Raw genomic sequence first — 25,873 nt, forward strand, 5'->3', positions numbered from 1 at the left:
GGATTCTAGATAAAAGATAAAGTATTTTGAAGTAATAAACATCAGACCCACTGATTGGACTGTTTGTTTACAATCTGTTTTACTGGGTTTAGATAAGGAAAACTTCAATAAAGCTAACTATATATTGAGTTTCACTGATTAAAAATGCAGTTTTAAAAACTCTGCTTTTGTGGTAAATTTCTAGACAAATCATAAAAGCACAATATTGCAGATATTGTACTGTTCACAGGTACTTGTTGGAGAAGTGAAGTGCTTGTATTTAAACTATCAAAATTCTGACCTTTCAAAATAGGTTTTCTAAAACAATTTTTTTTTTCAAAAAATCAACATTTGTTTTTAAACTCTTAAAATGTCAAGTAAAAATCCTTACAGATATATCTTAAAAGTTATTCTTTTCAGTCTCAATTATTTTTTTACTTTTAACTATATATTCAACACAGAACCAGTTTCTAAGTAAATGTCTAATGAAAAACTTTCAATGTAAAATAAAACTAAGCAATCTAATATAACTTATATAGAAAGTCTGAGTGTGATTTATCAAAATTCAGAATTAAATTTCTATAATAGTGGAAAACTTTCAGTCTCTTACTATTCAACACCTGTGACTTCCTATGAGACTAGAAAGTTAGCAGAGAGGATCAAACAGACTTAAGCACTGCCCGACTTCTTCTAAAGTGATGAACTCTTTTATCCTAGAAAAGACAGAAATGGTCCATTTTAATTTCATTGAAAATTCCTATTACCATTATCACCTAAGAGACTTGAAAATTACTTAAAAGAAAGCATTTTTTTTTAAGATTTAAAACTATAAATAATGAGAGAAAAGTGATCCTTTCGTGAAAGCATTCTTGAACTTTTGGATAACAAATATACCAATGGTCAGTTTTATTCAACAATTCAGTTAAAAAACAAATCTCGGTGACTCAGAAAAAGAGGACTCAGAAATCTACAGTTTTCTAATATGTAGATTCTTATTAATTCATGATTCTGCACTGATGTCCCAAAGACAGCTGGTGAAAAACATGAAATTTTTAAAAGTCTTATTTTTACTAAAATATATCTAACAGAAATCATGGCTTTATGATGGCTTGAGAACAGCACTCCATTTCAATCTATGCTTTTAGGTTAAAAGATACAAGTTTTGGCATCTTTAAAGGCATATCCTTAAGCTATAATGAAGATATGTAATTTTAAGGAAATGAATAGAAAAATTAAAGTATATGCAAAAATTTCCTTTCACTTTGTTGCCAGCAGATGTGCAGACAGAGGAAATGAGGCCTTACAAAGAGGGATGGAGCTGAGAACCAGTTCAGTTCAGTTTCAGTTTAGTCGCTCAGTCATCTCCAACTCTTTGCCACCCCATGAACTGCAGCACACCAGGCCTCCCTGTCCATCACCAACTCCCAGAGTTCACCCAAACCCATGTCAACTGAGTCAGTGATGCCATCCAGCCATCTCACCCTCTGTCATCCCCTTCTCCTCCTGCTCCTGATCCCTCCCAGCACCAGAGTCTTTTCCAATGAGTCAACTCTTCACATGAGGTGGCCAAAGTACTGGAGTTTCAGCTTCAGCATCATTCCTTCCAATGAACACCCAGGACTGATCTCCTTTAGAATGGACTGGTTGGATCTCCTTGCAGTCCAAGGAACTCTCAAGAGTCTTCTCCAACACCACAATTCAAAAGCATCAATTCTTTGGCGCTCAGCTTCTTTCACAGTCCAACTTTCACATCCATACATGACCACTGGAAAAACAATAGCCTTAACTAGATGGACTTTTGTTGGCAAAGTAATGTCTCTGCTTTTGAATATGCTATCTAGGTTGGTCAGAACTTTCCTTCCAAGGAGTAGCTGTCTTTTAATTTCATGGCTGCAATCACCATCTGCAGTGATTTTAGAGCCCCCCAAAATAAAGTCAGCCACTGTTTCCATTGTTTCCCCATCTATTTGCCATGAAGTGATGGGACTGGATGCCATGATCTTCCTTTTCTGAATGTTGAGCTTTAAACCAACTTTTTCACTCTCCTCTTTCACATCCATCAAGAGGCTTTTTAGTTCCTCTTCACTTTATGCCATAAGGCTGGTGTCATCTGCATACCTGAGGTTATTGGTATTTCTCCCGGCAATCTTGATTCCAGCTTGTGCGTCTTCCAGCCCAGCGTTTCCTATAATGTACTCTGCATATAAGTTAAATAAGCAGGGTGACAATATACAGCCTTGACGTACTCCTTTTCCTATTTGGAACCAGTCTGTTGTTCCATGTCCAGTTCTAACTGTTACTTCCTGACTTGCATATAGGTTTCTCAAGAGGCAGGTCAGGTGGTCTGGTATTCCCATCTCTTTCAGAATTTTTCAGTTTACTGCAACCCACACAGGCAAAGGTTTTGGCATGGTCAATAAAGCAAAAATAGATGTTTTTCTGGAACTCTCTTGCTTTTTCAATTATCCAGCAGATATTGGCAATTTGATCTCTGGTTCCTCTGCCTTTTCTAAATCCAGCTGGAACATCTGGAAGTTCACAGTTCACGTACTGTTGAAGCGTGGCTTGGAGAATTTTAAGTATTACTTTACTAGCATGTGAGATGAGTACAACTGTGTGGTAGTTTGAGCATTCTTTGGCATTACCTTTGGGACTGGAATGAAAACTGACCTTTTCCAGTCCTGTGGCCATCGCTGAGTTTTCCAAATTTGCTGACATACTGAGTGCAGCACTTTCACAGCATCATCTTTCAGGATTTGAAACAGCTCAACTGGAATTCCATCACCTCCACTAGCTTTGTTCGTAGTGATGCTTTCTAAGGCCCACTTGACTTTACATTCCAGGATGTCTGGCTCTAGGTTAGTGATCACACCATCATGATTATCTTGGTCGTGAGGCTCTTTTTTGTACAGTTCTTCTGTGTATTCTTGCCACCTCTTAATATCTTCTGCTTCTGTTAGGTCCATACCATTTCTGTCCTCTATCAAGCCCATCTTTGCATGAAATTTTCCCTTGGTATCTCTAAATCCATTCCCTTCTCCAGGAGATCTTCCCGACCCAAGGATTGAACCTGGGTCTCCCGCAGTGTAGGCAGACGCTTTACCGTCTGAACCACCAGGGAAGTTTGAGAACCAGTAATAACATAATAAAAGTATTTTATTCTCTATACTTTTAGCTTAATTGTGTCATTTTCCTAGGAATTAAATTCTGCTATCATATAAAGGGTAGCTTCTGGAAATTATGTAACATGTTAACAGGGTAATAACCTTTTTAGGTTAAAGTCCATAAAAGTGGTCACAAACTCAAGTATTTTAAAAAATCAGACAGGGTATGAAAGATTATGAAGGGGCTGGCATTAAGAGTGGAATTTATCATGGAAAGAGGGTATATCCTGTGTTGTGTGAGTGCTCAGTTGTGTCCAACTCTTTGCAACATCATGGACTGTAGCCCACCTGACTCCTCTGTCCTTTGGATTTGCCAGGCAAGAATAACTGGAGTGGGTTGCCATTTCCTTCTCCATATCCTGCCTTAGTACATTTAAATTCAATTAAAACAACAATAATAACATGTAGCTAATCAAAATAAACAGGCCTAGATGCTAGACAACTTCTAACTCTTCGCTCAGAGGAGCAGAAAACTTTGGAAGCTTCAAAGGTAGACTTTTGCTTGCTGCTGCTGCTGCTGCTAAGTCGCATGAGTCGTGTCTGACTCTGTGCAACCCCATAGATGGCAGCCCACCAGGCTCCCCCGTCCCTGGGATTCTCCAGGCAAGAACACTGGAGTGGGTTGCCATTTCCTTCTCCAATGCATGAAAGTGAAAAGTGAAAGTGAAGTCGCTCAGTTGTGTCTGACTCTTAGCAACCCTGTGGACTGCAGCCAGTTAGGCTCCTCCGTCCATGGGATTTTCCAGGCAAGAGCACTGGAGTGGGTTGCCATTTCTGTCTCCGGACTTTTGCTTAATACCAGGTAAAAGTCAAGTTTAAAGACTGGCTGGTTAAAGAGTTCCTGCTTTACAAACAAATCCGTTAGCACTGCCTGTTTAACCTTCAGAACCCTGGGCAAAGTAAGCTGTTACACAGCCCCCAATTCTTTCCTTTTAAATTTACTATCTATGCACAATGAAAAACAAGAGAACAAAAGTCAACTTTAAATGACTAAGTCTACTCCCTATTGAGAAGATGGCTAAGAACTTAATTCTTCTACAGCTCTAGTCTTTTGTATTAAACGAAGCCCTAAGTACTTCTTCTAAAAATGCTTTAGTTTTATCCTATTTCCATTCATTGATGGAAAAAAAGCTATTCACCTTTCCCTGTTTTAAGATACAAAGAAATGGTTTAAAATTTCCCTTTTAATGTAAAATGCTGCATTTTGGAAAAATTCTGGCAGCTCCTTGGAAAGTTAAACATAGTTACTATTTGACTCAGCAATTTCATTCTTAGGTATATACCCAAGACAAATAAAAACCTATGTCCACACAAAATCTAGTACACAAATGTTCATACCGTTACTCATCAGGGCCTCAACGTGGAAAACCACCCAAATGTCTATCAAGTGATGAACTGATAAACCACAAACTGGTAGATCCACAAATAAAAAGAAAATGAAGCACGAACACATGCTGTAACACTGATGAGCCTCAAAAACATTTCAGTTGGTGGCAGTCAGTCAGAAAAGGCAACATGTATTATTCTATTGATGTGAAACACAACAGGCAAATTCTTAAAGAGGGAGGGACTGGGGGCAGGAGGAGAAGGGGACGACAGAGGATCAGATGGCTGGATGGCATCGCAGACTCGATGGACCTGAGTCTGAGTGAACTCTGGGAGTTGGTGATGGACAGGGAGGCCTGGCGTGCTGCAATTCATGGGGTCGCAAAGAGTCGGACACGACTGAGCGACTGAACTGAACTGAAGGGCTGAGTTGGGGAGAATAGAGAGTGACTAATGGGTAAGGAGCGTTATTTTGGAGGTGATCAAAATACTCTAAAATTTATTGTAGTTATGACTGTACAACTCTGTGCATATTCCATGAAGTATTAAATTGCACACTTTAAATGGGTGAATTGCAGGGTATGAAAATTGTATCTCAATAAGCCTGCTGTAAAAATACAACAAAAAATTTCCCTTTACTAAGGACATTATTCTTCCTTTGGTGAAGCAACAAGTTCCCTTCCATATTCAGAGGCTGAGAACTAAAGGGATCTCAGAGACTCATTTCAGACTTGTAAGAACTAGAGCCTGAGTAAGATTTAAGTGATTTGTCCAAGGTGACAGCACTAGGATCAGAAGCGACAGGCACTTCCCTAAATTCTAGCACCCACATTCTTCTCCACTTTCCCAGCTCTCAATCTTCTTTCTACTCAGCTCTTTTTACTACTTCACTTACATCTTCCACAAAAGGTTCAGGTGCCTCATCTGAGTAGCCGATTCGCTCTTCTCCTTAGTCCAACATCCACGTACTCTAAGTTTCGTTTCCGGTATCTAAAATTTTCTTTTCCTATTTGGTCAACTTTCCAGAACTCTTTGAATTACAGTATTATTGTTGCTCTTTAGTCCCTAAATCATACGCTCCTGCTAAAGATTTCTTCCCTAAGGGTAACCTACACTATACCAAGATTTAAGCAGATACACTGCTACTTAACACTCACTCTCAGACTACAGTGAAAAGCTAAGGGTTCAATTATATGCTCTATGTAAGCTCAATATATATATACATAAATATACGTATACCACAGGGAAAAAAAAGATGCTTTATGGGTGACGAGTATTCTTTTTATCCTACATATTATTATTTTCATACCTTGAAGTAGTCGTCTTGAGTGACAACGGAGTTTCTCAGTCTATTCTCTGGATTAAATAGACAAGATACCACCGTCTGTATGCTTCTGTCCACCGATTTCTGAAACACAGAAGTTTTCAGTAAAGACTATTCATTCTTTTATTCACTGGTAACAAGCTTTTTGAAAAAGCTTAATACATACATACACTTATTTCTAAAGAATTCTCATGCAGTTTTTTCATTTTTACCATGTCACATAGTATGTAACTTTTATACCAAATTTAAGAATTGTTTCAGAAACTTAGAGTACTGGTTTAGAAAGCTCAATTAGTCAAGCCTTCAGATAGCTATTTTTAAGTCTCTTTAACTTTTCCTGTTAGACTGAAAACAGTGAGCCCTCAACATTTCAAGAAACATTTACTCAGGTTAAACTCTGATAATATAACTCTAAGTTATTTTGGTGTGTTTTTTTTTTTTTTTTTCAAATTTTACATTGTATAACAAATCTGGGATTATTTTCACTGCTGCTGCTACTGCTAAGTCGCTTCAGTCGTGTCCAACTCTGTGCGACCCCATGGACGGCAGCCCACCAGGCTCCCCCATCCCTGGGATTGTCCAGGCAAGAACACTGGAGTGGGCTGCGGTGAGAATGCCCTGAACAACTGCACAATGCGGTCCATCTAAGCAAAGGTCTAAACTGGTGAAAGACAGGCAGACGAAGCCATACTGATCCCTCTTTTGAAGAGCAGGATTCTTGAGGAAAACTACCCACTGGACTCTGTCAAACCATGTTAATATTTATTAAGGTAGGTAGGTAGGAAGGTGTAGTTGCTCAGTCGTGTCTGACTCTTGCGACCCTGTGGACTGCAGCCTACCAGGCTTCTCCGTCCATGGAATTCTCCAGGCAAGAATACTGGAGTGGGTTACCATTTCCTTCTCCAGGGGATCTTCCCGACCCAGGGATCGAACCCGGGTCTCCTGCATTTGAGGCAGACACTTTATAACCTCTGAGCCACCAGGGAAGCCAAACAAACCAAAAAAATCCAATGAAAATGGAAGAAAGGGAAGGACAACTGAATCAGTAACTGGTTTGTGGGTACCTAGAATTTCATTAACTTTTATGTAAATTGTGAAGCTTTTAGTCAGTAACTCAAACTCTTTATATATATTTAAATTTGAACAAAGATATGTTTCTCAAACCGCCATTATTAAAACTTGAAAAAGCACATATAGAAACATAAACATTAATGAACAAAATTCGATGTTTGCCTTTTGTGGGCCATTTCCAGAGGATGGAGTGGCTTCATGAACTGAACATTCACTGGGCAAAACTTCAGCTCCTGTATCAACTTCATTACAGTGGTAGTTAATGGTTGTATACGCCTACATTTAAAAGGATAAAAGTGTAATTAAAGAGATGTACATCAGATATTCTTCAAAATAGTGAGCTCATACTCAAAGTTTAAATGTGTATTGTTCTGAAGTTCAATTACATTATTTCAAAAACTATTTTAAACTAAATAGTTGAAATGCACTATGGGAATCTTACATTTTGAAATGTTAACATAATCAGAATTAAAAGGAGAATTTCTGTAAGAAACTTCAACATATAGTATGGGAAGGGAATTTCCCAGTGCCTGAGAATTTTTGCTCATATTACGTCCTTCAAATATCCAATCCTGATAAAAGACAGACGGTAACAAAGGCGCAGATATTTTAGAGGTAGCTTCCTCTTTTGTTTTATTCATTTTCTTATATAACAGTGTTGAGAGCAAAACATTTTTGCTTCTCTCAACAGATTTTTTTTTTTTTTTTTTGGCTAGAAAACTTGAGGCAGATTCAATATTAATTATAACTCCTTGGAGTTAGAAATAGCACAGGTATTAGTACTATCTTTCTTGGTTACATATTCTGAGCACCGGAGTATGCAGGGCGGCCATTACTTAAGTACAGACAAAATAATCTGAGAAACAAAAAGCACAGTATCTCCCATGGGAGAGTGTGTATGTGTGTATATATATATACACACTTGAGTTGCAAAGAAATGTAACACATAAAGTAAAAGGGCATTTAAAATATTTCCAGGCATACTTAATATGGCAAAGGTCAAGAAATACATAACAGCGAAATACTTTTAAAACACAGAACAGGAAGTACATGCTTGGCTACTTCACCTTACCGGAGGAATAACATAACTCCTTTGTTCCCCAGCAGGCCACTGCGGTGGCATCTTAAAAAAAAAAAAGAAAAAAAGAAAAGAGTGCTTACATGCTAACTTAAATATTGCTTTACACTGTCACAAGGATCTGAAATAGACAATGTTGAGGTACTGGTGCTGGTTTCCTTGAGCTTGTTATAACAAAAGAAAATGGAAGAGAAAAGTACTTTATGATATGTATGATTTCATTGTTACTTTCATATATTAACTCCATCTTTTTCTCAATTTCCTGGAGTTGGTTTTCAGGAAAACTCAAGAGACAGTAGCTCTTTGAATTTATTACTATAGTCAGTGTCACAGGTCCTATCTATGGACAGAAATTCTAGTAGTCAGCTAAAATAAACGTTATCAAACATAATTGCAATTCAATGCTCTAAGAACTGAGTAATCATTTCATCTCAACCTATGCCGCTATAAAGACTCCTAAGATTCAGCCTGTATGTTTTAGCTATTAGACAGCAAAGGTGAAGACTACATGTTGAAATATAGAAGAGGACACCAAAACTTGTAAGACAGTACAAGAGAAAGCTTGCCAAGCTTATTTCTGTCCAAATATTATTCTCTTATTCTAAATAATAGAGAAGCCCTAATTCTAGACTAATTCTGTTTTTCCTTAAATTTTAGGCACACTCAACTACTTTAAATGACAAACTATTAGGGAAATTTATGTAAAGGCCTAAATAATAGTCCAAAGTAATTTTGATCCCTACTAAATTACCTGATAATTATAAACAGGCAGCTGATATCCAGTGATAACCTGAACTGGTGAACTTGGATAAGGAGGATAAGCCTGAAAACAAAGTTTACAGAAAGAATGAATGAACAACGTACATCTTTAAAAATCAGAACGGAATATCATTCCCCATGCAATAAAAACATGAAAATAAGGAGATCTTGTATATTTCCAGTTTTTTATATCCAATCCAAAATTCTGAGTGAGTGCTTTCATGAAGAAATAAGTATTCTCTGTCAAATGTTAGCTTTTTGGGCCAGGAGAAGGAAGAGATAAATAAAGGAAGTGACTGATTTTGCAAGCCCAAGTTTATCTTTTTTGTATATTTATTCCCACCCAGAAGTTTTTCTTAGTCACGATGAAGCTCTATTAGAATAGATTTCCATGTTAGCATTAAATTAATACATGTGTGCTATTTTTTGGTAAGGATATTTGCAGGCAGTTTTGTATTCCTTTGACAGTATTTTGGGGTAACATGGAATACTCCCTACAGACATTTTGGCTCTTTTTGTGTTTTACTTCTAAAAGTTAAGGGCAATGTACAACCCCAAACTGGAAAAGAGAGAGTATAATGTATTATATATTTCAATAAATATTTACTGACTGAAAACATCTAGGTAGTAGCATACAAAAATATACCAGAATAGGTAATAATACCGCATGGTAAATTTTATGAATAAGCAGGGCTTTTCTTGTAGCTGTTTTTTTTTTTAATGTAATAAAAGATATATTCTATACTTCAGGTAGATGAAAAATGCAAACAAACGAGAGACACTGCAGAGCCTTTTCACTAGTATTTTATTTCTTTTCCTAAGAATAAAATGTCTTTTGAACTGAAGGTAAACTGAAGTAAGAAGAAAATAAATGTTATTTATTATCAATAGGAAACAAGTATTCCAAATTTTACTTTGAATATTAAAGAAATCAAGACAAGATAAATTATATACCAGAAACTCATAGAACTTACAAATATAATTAAATCGTCAGAAATTTATCCACGTTAGAACCGCAAGACATCTAGAAATCAACAATCTGTATGAAGAGACACCTGGAAATCATTGCAAATAAAGACTAGTTGACCCAGGAAAGAATAAACCAGGTAAACACATGAAGAAAACTGTCTTCAAGCATTTTAGGAGTTATTTGGGGAAAAAATAAAGAGGAGATAGATTCTATATGGCTACAGTGATCAGTTCTCAGATAAAGACTTACAAACTATACAGAAGCAGATATAAGCTTAGTGTAAGAAGTAATGTAACACCAAGGGAACATGTCATGCAAAGATGGGCAAAATAAAGGACAGAAACGCCAAGGACTTACCATAAGCAGAAGAGATTCAAAAGAGGCGGCAAGAATACACAGAAGAACTGTGCAACAAAGGTCTTAATGAACCAGATAACCACAATGATGTGGTCACTCACCTAGAGCCAGACATCCTGGAGTGTGAAGTCAAGTGGGCCTTAGGAAGCATCACTACAAACAAAGCTAGTGGAGGTGATGGATTTCCAGCTGGGCTATTTCAAATCCTAGAAGATGGTGCTGTTAAAGTATTGCACTCAGTATACCAGAAAATTTGGAAAGCTCAGCAGTGGCCACAGGACTGAAAATGGTTAGTTTCCATTTCAATCCCAAAGAAGGGCAATGCCAAATAATGTTTGAACTACCGTATAATTGAGCTTGTTTCACATGCTGGCAAGGTAATGCTCAAAAGCCTTCAAGTTAGGGTTTAACAGCATGTGAACCAAGAACTTCCAGATGTACAAGCTGGATTTAGAAAAGGCAGAGGAACCGTAGGTCAAATTGCTAACATCTTTTGGGTCATAGAGAAAGCAAGAGAATTCCAGAAAACCAACTACTTCTGCTTCATTGACTATACTAAAGCCTTTGAAAGTGTAGATCATAAAAAAACTAAGGAAAATTCTTCAAGACATGGGAATACTAGACCACCTTATCTGCCTCCTGAGAAGCCTGTATGCAGGTCAAGAAGCAACAGTTAGAACCAGACATAGAACAATGGACTAGTTCAAAATTGAGAAAGGCATATTGCAAGGCTGTACGTGGTAATCCTGATAAATAAACTTCTACACAGAGTACATCATCCTAAATGCTGGGCTGGATGAATCACAAGCTGGAATCAAGATTGCCAGAAGAATTATCACCAACCTCAGATATGGAGATGACACCATCTTAATGGCAGAAAGCGAAGAACTAAAGAGCTCCCTGATGAAGGCAAGTGGAAAAGCTGGCTTAAAACTCAACATTCAAAAAACTAAGATTCTGACATCTGGTCCCATCACTTAATGGCAAATAGATGGGAGAAAATGGAAACAGTGGTAGACTTTATTTTCTTGGGCTCCAAAATCACTGCAAAAGGTGAATGCAGCCATAACATTAAAAGACGCTTGCTCCTTGGAAAAAAATCTATGACAAACCTAGATAGCATGTTAAAAAGCAGAGATATCACTTTGCTGACAAAGGTCTGTATAATCAAAGCTATGGCTTTTCCAGTAGTCACATACAGATGTGAGAGTTGGACCATAAAGTGTGAACACTTAAGAACTGATGGTTTTGAACTGTGGTCCTGAAGAAGACTCTTGAGTCTCCTGGACAGCAAGGAGATCAAACCAGTCAATTATAAAGGAAACAAACCCTGATTATTCATTGAAGGAGTGATACTGAAGCTGAAGCTCCAATATATGACCACCTGATACAAAGAGCCAACTCACTGGAAAAGACCCTGATGTTGGGAAAGATTGAGGGTGGGAGGAGAAGGGGACAACAGAGAACGAAATGGTTGCCTGGTATCACTGAAGTAATGGATGTGCGTTTGAGCAAACTCCAGGAGATAATGAAGGACAGGGAAGCCTGGCATCCTACAGTCCATGGCGCTGCAAAGAGCTGGACAGGACTTAGCAACTGAACAATAACAAGAAGAAGCAACACTAAGAATGACACTTTTGACAAAACGTCCCATCAGTCACAAGTATTCCAACAGCGCTAGTACTGTCCCCTATTACGGGAATTGTTGACATGACTCCACAGAGGGTAAGAACCAAGACTGGCTCCATTTTTAAGGTGCTCACATCAATAATAAGATCTCTAGTATAATACACACACCAAAAAAAAAGGAGCGTAGGCACTTCTTACCTGAACATACTGAGTTATAGGGTTCATCATGGTTGGAGGCTGCATGTAAGTTTCAGTGTTTGGATTACTCCAGACACTCTGAAATTGTGGTGGAGGAGGAGGATTAAAAACCAAAGGACGTGGCTGCACATGATAAGCACCTTTTTAAAGAGTAAAAAGAAAACAAAGTCTATTTTCAGTTCTCTGAAAAGCCACAAGTGTGTCAACAAGAACAATTCCTTTCTTTACTCACACAAATTTTGTTTCCTGATTGCAGGGCCCAGTTTCAGCTTTTTACCATGGAAATTTATCTGTGACTGAAAATAAAACCATATCAAAACTAGAATTAATGTCCAAGTCTTTACTTCCAAGACTTTGATAAAATACCCAAGTTCTCTAAAATTACTATTATAAGATAAGATCAGGGGTAAGAATATACCAAATCAAAACTTATCAGCATGAAACCACCTTACTTACCTTAACTCTAATAAAATTTTGAGAAGTTATGGAATTTGATTAAAAAAAAAAAAACCTTTACTGTCTCGAATCTTTCCTGTCTCTAGTTCATGAAGCTAGATGCTCAATCAAAAATACAGAGGTTCTGATAAGTTATATAAATTATTCCAAGCCTGAATTTCAAACAGGAAGTACATTTATTTCTATATCTTATAAAAGAATGAGTATATATTCAGGATGCAAATAATACTAAACACCACATCCATAACATAATAGATTTTTTCCAAAAGATTACTTACTTCTACTATCTTCTGCACATCCACGTCATTATAAAATGAAACAAATCCATAGCTAGAAAGTCAGACAGATGAAGTATAAAATCACCACCATATCAGTACATGGTTTAAAACTAGTGTTCTATTACTGACTAAATAATGCTAAAGGATAAAAAATATACTGAGATAAATAACTATAAGATGTACATGATAGATTCTCTATAAATACTACTGTTTTACTTTCCTACCCTGATCTACAGATTTGTGTCAGAATTCACAAAGATTAAGGCAGTGTAGGAACTTAATTAACAAAAAAAAATTCATACCTATGAATCTGAGTTTAACTTATTATCTATGGCAAAATCATTAAAATTTAAGATACTGTGAAATGCATGAAGAAAACAATTCTTTGATAAAAACAGACTAATCTTCTTAAGTGAAATGAAGACAAAAAATATTTAAATACAAACACTAGGCAAATGATTAAATAAAAGAGCTGGCAGCAAAACTTATCCTCTACATGAAAGAAGTTACAAAGCAACAAGTTTCACTTATACAAATGTTAGAATACCAGTTTTCAATTTTTCTTTTCTGAAATTCTATATATGGTATAGTTCAGGTATTTATTATAATTTATATTGAACATATGTTTTACTCACCCTTTGGACACACCAGTTCGATCCGTGATTATCTTCACTTCTTTTACTGAACCATATCTAGCAAAGAAACTTCTAATTTCTGTTTCATCCATCTATGCAGAAGAATTTGATTTTTAAAAGTAAAAATTCAACATTGAAAAATTTCAGTGATACTATAAAGAAGATTTGGTGATGTGGAAATATCTCCTCCAAGCATCCCCAAACTACATATCTGTATCAAAGATATTTTTAGCCCCTAAAAGTTATACATAAAAACAATTCCAAACCTGCATGAAGTACTTAAAAAAAAAAAAGTCTTATGTTTACAACATTACCCAAATCCCACTATTCACAAAATACTTTCAATAAATGAAAACATGAATACATTACCCTAACATCAATTCCACCAACGAAAACAGTGTTCGGCATGATTTTGCCTTCTGGCAGAACATAGCCTTGGCTGGTGGCAGCTGAAGAAGACTGGGTGCTGGCCTCTCTGGAGACGGCTGAGTTTGGAGTCTCAGGATTTGCTGCAGACTGTAATTTGGAAAGCAGATGTCATCACTGGATTTGCAGGCTAAAATCATAGATGCTGTGAAATATAATTTGTTTTTAAGGATGCATATTGTCACCCTGCCCATTTAACTTCTACACAGAGTACATCATGCAAAATGCTGGGATGGATGAATCACAAGCTGGAATCAAAGATTGTTGGGAGAAATATCACCAGCCTCAGATATGCAGATGTCACCACCCTAATGGAAGAAAGTGAAGAGGAACTAAAGAGCCTCTTGATGAAGGTGAAAGAGAGTGAAAAAGCTAGCTTGAAACTCAACATTCAAAAAACTAAGATCCTGGCATCTGGTCCCATCACTTAATGGCAAACCAACAAGGAAAAATGGAAACAGCAACAGACTTTATTTTCTTGGGCTCCAAAATTACTGTGGACACTAATTGCGGCCATCAAGTTAAAAGACACTCGCTCCTTGGAAGAAAAGCTATGCCAAACCTAGACAGCTATTAAAAAGCAGAGACATCACTTTGCCGACAAGGGTCCACTGCTGTGGTTTTTCCAGTAGTCATGAATGGATGTTAGAGTTGGACTACAAAGAACACTGAGCGCTGAAGAACTGATGCTTCTGAATGGTGGTGCTGGAGAAGACTCTTGAGAGTTCCTTGGACTGCAAGGAGATTAAACCTGTCAATCTTACAGGAAACCAATCCTGAATACTCACTGGAAAGACTGAGGCTGAAGCTACAAACCTCTGGCCACCTGACGTGAAGAGTCAACTCACTGGAAAAGACCCTGACCCTGGGAAAGACTGAAGGCAAAAGGAGAAGAAGCTGGCAGAGGATGAGAGAGTTGGATGGCATCACCAATTCAATGGACATGAGTTTGCGCAAACTCAGGGAGACAGTGAAGGACAGGGAAGCCTGGCATGCTGCAGTCCATGTGGTCACAGAGTCAGACAGGACTGAGTGACTGAACAACCATAACAATAATAGTCAAGTACAAAAGGCTGCAAGATGAAGATGAAGATATTATACCTTAGCTTATGAAGGAAAACAGAAGCAAGGACAAAAGAAACTGATAAATATTTTTGAAAATATTAGCAGAATGTTATAGATATTAGTTACAATCATGGAAATTAAGAGTTCCTATTTTGTTAGATGCCAGAAATTATGATAAATTTAAGATTTCTACAAACTGCTATACAAATGAAATAAAAATTGCTGTGTTTCCAAATTGGAGTGTTTGGGCTTTTCTCTATTAATTCATGCTCATACTAATGTTCTAACATACTTTGTATTTCTATCTGAATATCTCCTAACTCTTTCCTTTAACTATGTTACAGTGATATTTCATGACAATGAAGTCAGTGAGAATAAAAACTAATTTAAAGCTTTTGCATTTTTAAATGTTTTATAACTTTTTTTCTAAATGGGACTATATTACATAAGTCACACACCTTGAACTATAGAGAAATTTGACTAGATTTCTTTCCAAGATAGAAAATTTATCACTCTTTCAATTAATTCACAAACACCCAAGGCAGTTCTGAAATTCTTACAGACTTTCTCTTCAATTTCCTCTTCATTTGTGAATGAATTTTCAATACCTTTGTATTTGATAAACTATTTATAGTATTAACTGTATGTGAACCACAATGGATAGATGTATTTCAGTTGAGAGGTATAATATTCACACAGAAAATTGCCGGAGTAAAAAGGGTTATGATAATATATTGATTCAACCTGGGGAAGATTTTGCGGCCCAGGGGCACTTTTTGGTTTTCTCAGTTGGGGGGTGTACCTGGTAGAGGAAAATAACAGAAAGGGAGAGACTAGAGCTCTCCTCAAGAAAATCAGAAACACCACAAGAACACTTCATGCAAAGATGGGCTCGATAAAGGGCAGAAACAGTAAGGACCTAACAGAAGCAGATGTGATTCAGAAAAGGTGGCAAGAATACACAGAACTGTACAAAAAAAAGTCTTAATGACCTGGATAACCATGATGGTGTGGTCACTAACCTAGAGCCAGACATCCTGGAGTGTAAAGTCAAGTGGGCTTTAGGAGGCATTACTACAAACAAAGCTAGTGGAGGTGATGGAACTCCAGCTGAGCTACTGCAAATCCTAGATGATGCTGTGAAAGTGCTGTACTCAGTATGTCAGCAAATCTGGAAAACTCAGAAGTGGCCACAGCACTAGAAAAGGACAGTTTTCATTCCAATCCCAAAGATGAACAATGCCAAAGAATGTTCAAACTAACATACAATTGTGCTCGTTTCACGTAAGGAAGATTATGCTAAAAATCCTTCAGGCTAGATTTCAACATAACATGAAACAAGAACTTCCAGATGTTCAAGCTGGATTTAGAAAAGGCAGAGGAACCAGAGATCAAACTGCTAACATCTTTTGGATCATAGAGAAAGCAAGAGAATTCCAGAAAAACAACTACTTCTGCTTCATTAAGGAATTAATTCATTAATAATGCTAAAGACTTTGACTATATGGATCACAATAAACTGGAAAATCCTTCAAAAGACAGGAATACCAGACCACCTTACCTGCCTCCTGAGAAACCTATATGCAGGTCAAGATGCAACAGTTAGAACTGGACATGGAACACTGGACTGGTTCAAAATTGGGAAAGGAGTGTGGCAAGGCTGTATATTGTAACCCCAATTATTTAACTTCTATACAGAGTACATCATCCCAAATCCCGGGCTGGATGAATCACAAACTGCAATTAAGACTATTGGGAGAAACAGCACCCTCAGGTATGCAGATGACACCACCCTAATGGCAGCAAATGAAGAGGCACTAAAGAGCTTCTTGATGAAGGTGAAAGAGGAGAGTGGAAAAGTTGCCTTAAAACTAAACATTCAAAAAATTAAGATCATGGCATCTGATCCCATCACTTCATGGCAAACAGATGGGGGAAAATGGAAACAGTGACAGACTTTATTTTCCTGGGCTCCAGAATCACTGTGGTGAATGCAGCCATGAAGTTGAAGGTTGCTTGTTCCTTCAAAGAAAAGCTATGACTCTTTGCGACCCCATGAACTGCAGCCCACCAGGCTCCTCCCTCCATGGGATTCTCCAGGCAAGAGTACTGGAGTGGGTTGCCATTTCCTTCTCCAGGGGATCTTCCCGACCCAGGGATCAAACCCGGGTCTCCTGCATTCCAGGCAGACGCTTTAACCTCTGAGCCACCAGGGAAGCCCATGACAAACCTAGACAATATATTAAAAAGCAGAGACATCACTTTGCCAACACAGGTCTGTATAGTCAACACTATGGTTTTTCCAGTAATCATGTACAGATGTGAGAGTTGGACCATAAAGAAGGCTGAGTGCGGAAGAATTCATGCTTTCGAACTGTGGTGCTGGAGAAGACTCTTGAGAGTCCCTTGGACAGCAAGATCAAACCAGTCGTTCCTAAAGGAAATCAGTTCTGAATACTCATTGGAAGGACTGATGCTGAAGCTCCAATACTATGGCCACCTAATGAGAAGAGCCAACTCATTGAGAAAGACTCTGATGCTGAGATAGATCGAAGGCTCCAGGAGAAGGGGCGACAGAGTATGAGATGGTTGACTCACATCCTTGACCCAATGGATGAGCTGAACAAACTTGGGGCAATGGTGAAGGACAGGGAAACCCAGTGAGCTGCAGTCCATGGCATCTCAAAGTCAGACAAACCTGGTTATCTGGTTGGTAGAAGCCAGAGATACAATAAGCATCCTACAATGCAAACAACAGCCCCCTATAACAAAGAATTACCTGGCCCCGAATCTGCATGGGGTCAGTTGAAAAACTCTGTGATATTGTTGCCAGAATAAAAAGAGTAAAGTGCTAAATCTCATGTTCTGTTTAAGTAAAATGGATATCTGAGACAACAAAACAGTAACCTGAGAAAAAGAAAAATCCATTAGATGCTATAGACTGTTTCCTTTGGGTTGCACAAATTGGGATATTAACTATAAAATTCATCTAATCATTTCACTAGGGTCAGGTGTTAAGGAAGGCACCATTCTGTCCATCCTATTTCTTAGCCAGCAGATGGCGCTCAAAGCTAAACTAAGGAACATACACCTCTTAAGAGGCCTAAACAACAGGGATTTAAAAACTGCCTGTGTGTGTGTTTCTATACAATTACTAACTTATAGATGAGCTTCCTAGGTGGCTCAGTGGGTAAAGAATCCGCCTTCAGGAGACGTGGGTTTGATTCCTGGGTGGGGAAGATCCCCTGAAGTAGGGCATGGCAACCTACTCCAGTATTCTTGCCTGGAAAACCCCATGGACAGAGGAGCCTGGCAGGCTACAGTCCATTGGGTCGCAGAGTTGGACACAACTGAAGCAACTTACCATTAGCAGCACATAACGTTATGACCAACCTAGATAGCATATTCAAAAGCAGAGACATTACTTTGCCGACTAAGGTCCGTCTAGTCAAGGCTATGGTTTTTCCTGTGGTCATGTATGGATGTGAGAGTTGGACTGTGAAGAAGGCTAAGCTCCGTAAGAACTGATGCGTTTAAACTGTGGTGTTGGAGAAGACTCTTGAGAGTCCCTTGGACAGCAAGGAGATCCAACCAATCCATTCTGAAGGAGATCAGCCCTAGGATTTCTTTGGAAGGAATGATGCTAAAGCTGAAACGCCAATACTTTGGCCACCTCATGCAAAGAGTTGACTCATTGGAAAAGACTCTGATGCTGGGAGGGATTGAGGGCAGGAGGAGAAGGGGACGACAGAGGGTGAGATGGCTGGATGGCATCACCGACTCCGGACATGAGTCTGAGTGAATTCCGGGAGTTGGTGATGGACAGGGAGGCCTGGCGTCTACAATTCAGACAATCTTTAGGTACTTTTAAACTATTGCCAAAAATACTCTACAAATGAATTATGGTTGTTCAGCTGCTAAGCTGTGTCTGATTCTTTGCTACTCCATGGACTGCAGCACACCAGGCTTCTGTGTCTTTCACTATCTCCTGAATTTTGCTCAGACTCATGTCCACTGAGCCAGTGATGCTATTTTAGGTTAAAGCTAAAAGATTGGTGTTAAAAAATTAATCATAACTAATCAATAGCATGCAGAAAATAAATTACATGTAAATTAGATAACAGAAGTAATTATTTTTCTTAATTACACCTTCAAGTGAGTTGACGGGTTCTAAAATGAGTAATTCTGGAATATTAAGTAAGGGTGAACTTAGAGGCCATCATATACACAATTCTCATCACTACTATTTTCAGTAACGATTCTCTTTTACATGAATGACCAAGTGACAAAGATAACTAAAACTGGGAATAAAACTTATCATCCCTAAAGCATCTGGGATGTCAGCTCTTTGACAACATTTCATTCAACTATTAACATCTACATGCAAGCAAACTGAAATCTATGTATACTGACTAGGTCAGACTAAAAGTCTATAATTTGCAGTCATCAGTGTTACATCCAGAGAAGGAAGTAGTTATTAAAGAGAAAAGGAAATTCTATTAAGGAAACTGTACATGAAAATCAGAATAAAGCCTTTAATGTAAATCCAAGAGTAGACTCTCAGGGGAGGGAGGTGGAATCCAAACAATAAACATACAATCCTGGGAAAGCTAAGCAAGAAAAAGGCAAGAATAAAAAAACACACATTAGTCTTGAAAAAAATGGGCTATGACTACTGTCCCCAAACCTGGTTAAGATGGTCCACTCCTGCACCCAACACAGAGATGGGAAAGTCTAGCAGCATAAAAAAAATATACAGTTAAGAACAGTTTATTGTAAATTCAAGTATGGTTATTAGGAAATCTGTTACTGTAATTCACCACAGAAAAATCATTTGATAAAATATAGTATTTAATTAAAAAAAAACTCAAAATAAAAAACTTTATTTTCTCTCAATCTAATTCTAGATTATCAGTAAGTTCAAAGTAAAACATGACAGTAATTTATGCTAAAACTAGAAATAAGGGTCTCTCCTTATCACCGCTATAAATTTTTTCCATTATATATGATAAATGTTAAATATTAATAGAGTTCTTATAAATCACCATGAAAAGACAAATACAAATAGAAAGGTGGATCAAGAATGGCAAAAAGAGAAATGGAAAACGTTAATGACAAACCCTAACTTCACTAATGATAAAAAAAAGTACATCAACACAAGCGGAATATTTTCCAATTAGACTGGCAACTTTAAAACATATACTACCTTTCACTGGGAAGTGCGTGGAAAGGGGGTCATATTACACACCACCAGTGGGAATATATACTAGTATACCCTTTACCAAGAGTTACTAGGAAAAAATTATCATAGTTCAAAATTGTTATAATATGGGCATAACCCTTTTAACCAGTGATTCTACTCCTGGCAATTTATTTCAAGCTATTAATAAACAGGCCAAAACATTTTCACAAAGACACCCATTATTGTATTGTTTTAATGCACACAAATTACTCATTATAAGAGAATTTGGTAAAATAAGTGATGGTAATATATAAGTATACAATTTTTGGTAAAGTAAGAAATTATGTATTCAAAATTATTTTAAATTTCTCTTTGGAATAAGGCCCACTATATTAAGTGAAGGACACAGGTTGTAGTATAGTATTACATGGTACGGTAAAATTTTTATAAAATACACCTATTTGCAATACATACATGAAAGCAATCTGGAAGGACATATATCAAAACTTCAGAGTGGTTACATACCTAGTTTAAGGTGGACCTCTGCTTCCTTACATTGATTACTTTCTAATGAGTTAATATGCTAGTTTTATATAAGAAAAAAATCAATATACGTATGCATTTCTCGCCTCGCCTTCTTAAAAAAAGATAAAACCCAACATTCACAGTAACTCAGCTTATTAAGTAATTACTGATGTGGATAAGTACAAGACACAATTATTACAAACAGCAGTTGCATACACTTGTAAACCTTTACTTTAAACTGTGTGCCCTAATAAATTGTATATAAATTTTCTCCCTTTACTTCTAAAAATAGTGTATACTAGTTATTACACCACAGGCGACACTACACTACAGTATTTAATGCTATGTACATCATCGGAGGCTTGATGGTTGGTCAAAACGGTTCTCAAGAGATGCCCCTCGAGGCGGCATCGACTCTAATGCATTTGACAAAACGCTCGTCAATGTCACCCAACAGACCGCATTAATACTCGAGGGACGCTCTGTTGGAGGGTTTCTGGTTTCTTTAACGGAACAGTATTTCCCAAGCTAAAAATTCCTCGAGCTCCCCGCTCCGCGGCCGCTCCAAGGCGAGGGCAGCGCCGACCTCGTGAGGAGATGATGGCGTCCCCACCCGAGGTCGCCGCGGCGGCCGCCACCGCACAAGCACGAGGTCAGCCCGGCGCCCGCACCCTCCGCACGGACACACCCGCCCAGGCCCCCGGGCCCCGCCCCGGCCTCGCCCCGGCCCGCGGGGCCCCCGCCTCGGGGCCTCCCGCCCGCGGCGCCCCGCCCGCGTGCGCCTCGAGGGCCGCGCCAGGCCCGACGCCATCTCGCGGAGGCCGGGCCGCCCGCCTGCCTCGGCAAGCGCGGGAACCGCGCCTTCCGGGGCGGCGTGGGGCGCGGGCCCCGCCCGGAGTCCGGCCGGCCGGGTGCCAGGCGCCCCTCCACACCCCGGCGGCTGCGGCCCGAAGGCCACAGGCCTTGCACGTGCTGGGCAGCGGCCCCCGGCGCTCCGACAGCCCGGCCTCATCCCCTCCGCCCGCCCGAGGCGCCGCGCAGGCCGCGCCAGGCCGCCTCGCCCGCCCTCAGGCGGGGCCCCCAGGACAGGCAAGCGCGGCAGCCCCGCGCCGGGCCCGGCCCAGGCCCCCTTCAGCGTCCCGGCCACCCCAAGGAGCCCCCTCGGCCTCCTCCACTCACCATGATGGCGACAGCCAGTGTTCCCTCAGAGGGGCTCGAGGACGAAACAGAGGCTGGCTTCGGGCACCGCGCTCGGAGCTGCTGTTGGGTCTGCTCGTGCCCGCTGCCCGGCCGGACTGGGCACAGGGAGCGGCGGCACACCGGGCAGAGAGTCAGAGGCGGGTGGCGAGGCCGAGGGGCGCCGGCGGACTGAGGCGTGGCCAGCGGGGCGCCGGGAGGTGGCTCCTGCGCAAGGTGCGGGGGCCCCGTCGTGGAGGCGCCTCAGCCAATGGGCGGCCGCGCTGGCGCCCCCCGGCGGCGGGGGGGGGGGGGGGGGGGGGTGGGAGGCTCGTGGAGCACGCTGCGCAGGCTGGGGGTACGCAGGGGGCGCGTGAGGGCCGTCCTCCCACCCCCCCCCAAGCGCCGCCCCCAGATGAGGGGGCTGGCAGACCCACCGAAAGGCGTGTTACCCCAAAAGTGCTGTGGAGGCCCGCCTGAAATAAGGAGGCCTACTCACATACACACTAAAGTTAAAAACAAACTTGACTGTGTCCAGGCGCTAGTTTCAAAATGGCGTCCTGAAGGCACAGGATTAGCCCGATCGTGGTCACCCCTACCCTCGCCACCAAAATCAATGGAAACGCCAACAGAAATAGCAAATAGAAATATGGATATGGAGAACAGGCACGGAGGCGTCAAAAGTACAAAAACTTGGGCGAATTCCCTTCAACTCTGAGGAAGATGGGGTTGGATTGGAAGAAACACCAGCTAGGGCAGGCCAGCTTGGCGTTCAAGATGTTCCTTCTTTGAAGAAACAGTCATCAAAGCCTGTGGTTGCCAGAAACGCAAGGTGTAGGAGGGAACAAAACAGTCAAACATTCCTTTGTTTGGGGAGTTCACATTGTGAAGGGGAGAATTTTTCTTCTAGGCCTCACAGAAAGAAGCCAGGCCTGCCTAGAGAGTTCTAAAACCACCTCAAGGTCAGAGTAACAAGGCCTAGAGCAAGGGTGAGCTGCAGGGCAGCTGGGGCAGCAAAGCACAGAACTTTGGAAACTAGCACGCTGTGTCCACAAGGAGTACCCCTGACTTTTCTCCTCAGATTTCACTTCTGTATCGATGAGAAATAAGAAAATGTTCTTTTCAGTAACCAGAAAACAGACCACAAACACCTAACATCACTGGATAGTATAACAATTAACCTGATTTTGAATGTGCTGCTAAACTTATAAAAATGAAGGCAAATACCAAGATGCCAGAAATCAAAATAAACTGAAAATCAGAGCAGTGAGTTGTTGAACTGATTCTTCTCTGACCGTGGGTGTGAGGGCTGGGGTGTACAGTGATTAATCTGCTGGTTTGCCCTGAACCTTACTGGTTTTGGAACTGAGAAACCGCTACATTCTTGGAAACCAGGTCAGAGGCGGTGGAGAACAGTTATGTCATCTTAGGTGTGGGCCAAACGTTGGTCTTTGTGACTTGAGGCCTGAAATTGCAGGGGCAGAGGTAGGGGTGTGGAGTGGCCCAGGGTCTGCGCTGGTACTGAGTACAGTCAAAAGGGGGTTGGCCACGAGAGACATCAACTCAGGAAAAGGGCAGACTAGGGCAAATGGAAAACACCCAGGAGACAAGCAGCTGTCCTCTTTCTGGATGAAAATGAAAATTATTTAACTGATGAAATTTAAAAATCCTAAGCCTGCATTTCATGAGTTTGGAGTTTATAGCACTTGGGCTGGTGTTGGGATTTCAAAACCTACAAATTAATTCCTTTCAACTTTTGCCTCCTCCCTGCAAAAAGTTCCCAGTCGAGGTGCAACTGGAATGCCTGGCAAAAACAAAACCAACCTGTAAGGATGCTTCCACAAAAGGGCGAAAGGGCTTCTCAGGATAAAAGAACCCTTTAAAGTTGAGCTCAGAATGAAAAATTATACTATCTACCATGAATAGGAATGGCAGACAATGAAGATTAAAACGTCAGAAACTTGCAAAAGAAATTTCTTTTGGAGGGTGTGTGTGCGCGTGCGCGAGTGTGTGCGCACCTATGTGAGCTGCGTGCATTTGGGGGCATGTGTCTTTTTCTCTATTTGGAGTCATCCGTCTTGTATATTGTAAGGTGATTTTTATACTGTTTTATAGCTTTTAACAAAGTTTTAAACAAAGTCTCAAGCCACTAAATATCTTTACTCACTTCTTGAATAATTCAAAGGTCTCAGGATGTTTTAACTGGGCACACCTCTACTAATTTAGCAGCTTGATTTCCCTGGTGGCTTAGACGGTAAAGCGTCTGTCTACAATGCGGGAGACTTGGGCTCGATCCCTGCGTCGGGAAGAATCCCCTGGAGAAGGAAATAGCAATCCACTCCAGCACTATTGCCTGGAAAATCCCTTGGACAGAGGAGCTTGGTAGGCTACAGTCCATGGGGTCGCAAAGAGTCGGACACAATTGAGCGACGTCACTCACTTCACTTATTAATCCCTGCTTTAGATCTATCCTGTTTTCCTTCTGTAAATTAGACATCATTCTTTTTTTAGACCCATCTGCATGTGTAAAAATATTTTGATTACCATTTCTCTGCATACCTCAGATCTTCCTTCTGGGTGGTTTTCCTTTTGCCTGAAGTAAATTCTATAGAATTTCCTTTAATAAGTGTTATGTGTGGCAAACAAGTTTTTCACCTGAAACTCATTTATTTTGCCCTTGTTCATTGAAGATAATTCTACTGGATATATAATACTAGGTTAGCCGCTGTCTCTTTTCCTCAGAATACTGAACATATTATTCTGTTATTTTCTGGTTTCTGTTGCTAGAGAAATCTGTTGTCAATCTAATCGCTGTTTTTCTTAGGTGTTCTGAAATTTCGCAATGATGTGGCAAGGTGAAGAGTTTTAAAAATTTCTCCTCAGGAGTTTTTGGACGCTCTGGAATTGCAGATTAACTTTCAAGAATTCTAAAAGTTTTCACCCATTTTCTTGTCAAAGATTAACTGGTTAAGGAATTTCACCTATTTTTCGTATTCCATAAGCAATTCTTGTGGTTACTTTTGTTTAGCTCATGACTTTTCAAAGGTTGATTGTATTTTCTTAAAACCTTATAAAATCTCCATGTAATATAGAGGAAAACAATTGTGATTTAAGATCAAGATTGACTGTAACTATTTCAGCGTGCTAAGATTGATAGTGTAATTCACATAAATTCAGAAATAAATTTTTGTATTGCTTCCTGTCCTCCAGAGACGGATAGGGGAGAGAGAAGGAAAAAGACCAATAAAAGTTTTCTGCCAGTTCTTTTGTGCTCCCAAAGGCCATGACTTTGGATAGAAAGCTTAAAATTAGCAGTATAAACACTCTCATTCATTTGCAAACCATTTTCATAATTTAAGTTGTATCTGATCAGAATCTCTATCTCATTATGTACCTATTTTTTAAAAATGTACTGACTTGTCCTAAAGAAAAATATTTATGAAATGATATTTATTGCATTAGTTACCTTTTTTGGCAATGCGTGTTAAAATATAGAACTGTTAACATTCATAACAATATTGTCCATGGATCACTTTAGATTACACTCTCCCAGCACAACAGGAAAATCTTGAATTAGGAGATCTCTATCCGTTCTTTGGATTTACAGAGTTAGGTCTCAGGAAGTAGGGGGTGGAGTGTCAAACTGTTCTGCATAATAAATAAGAGTTATTTGAAGGCGGAACCAAGCAAGATTGGAAAAGTGGCAACCTGGGCTTTTGGAAAAAAGAAATAACCTTGCAAAGTGACAAACAGTTGGAACCTGCAGTGAAAGATGCTATCTGAGGGTCACTGCAAACATCTGGAGCTTTAAAAGTTTGCATTACCAGGCCTTCCTTCAGACCAGTTACATCAGCTGAGGATGACACCAGAAGTTAGTATTAAAAAAAAAAAAAAGTTTCTCAAGTGACTCTAAAATGCAACTAAATTTGAATATCTTTGGTATAAAGCTTTGCTACTCCAAGTATGGTCCTCAGACCAGCAGCATTGCTGTGGAATCTCAGGTGCCACCTAAAATTACCGAATCAGAATCTGCACCTTGACAAGATCTCCAGATGGCTCACAAACAAAACGTTCAGGAAGTACAGACATAGAGAATGTTTGCCATAAACAGCTTACATTCTTAGATCTGAGAAGCCCTCAGTTTATAGGGAGAGACTTCTTTTCCAGCCTCTCTTGTACCTGCACCTGGGCCTGTGACCTGAAGAACACCAGTGAGATTCATCCACACTAGGGGACCAAAGATGCCACAAAGCAGAGACTGCAGAGAATACTTTC

The 25,873-nt window shown here is 39.8% G+C and overlaps 1 protein-coding gene across 1 annotated transcript; it reads right to left on the bottom strand.

The window, feature by feature from the left end:
* Positions 1–329: 329 nt before the first annotated feature.
* Positions 330–21,719, bottom strand: DAZL (deleted in azoospermia like). Its single transcript, XM_042242847.2, has 11 exons — positions 21,602–21,719; positions 13,594–13,740; positions 13,225–13,316; positions 12,590–12,641; positions 12,088–12,151; positions 11,856–11,995; positions 8,694–8,765; positions 7,937–7,987; positions 7,027–7,140; positions 5,779–5,877; positions 330–692 (listed from the first exon to the last, which is right to left on the bottom strand). Exons 1-11 carry the CDS (start codon positions 21,602–21,604, stop codon positions 639–641), a joined length of 888 nt encoding a protein of 295 aa, XP_042098781.1. The 5' UTR covers positions 21,605–21,719; the 3' UTR covers positions 330–638.
* Between the last annotated feature and the right edge of the window lie 4,154 nt (positions 21,720–25,873).

This window comes from Ovis aries, chromosome 1 (assembly GCF_016772045.2).
Source record: "Ovis aries strain OAR_USU_Benz2616 breed Rambouillet chromosome 1, ARS-UI_Ramb_v3.0, whole genome shotgun sequence".
NCBI classification, from domain to species: Eukaryota; Metazoa; Chordata; class Mammalia; order Artiodactyla; family Bovidae; genus Ovis; species Ovis aries.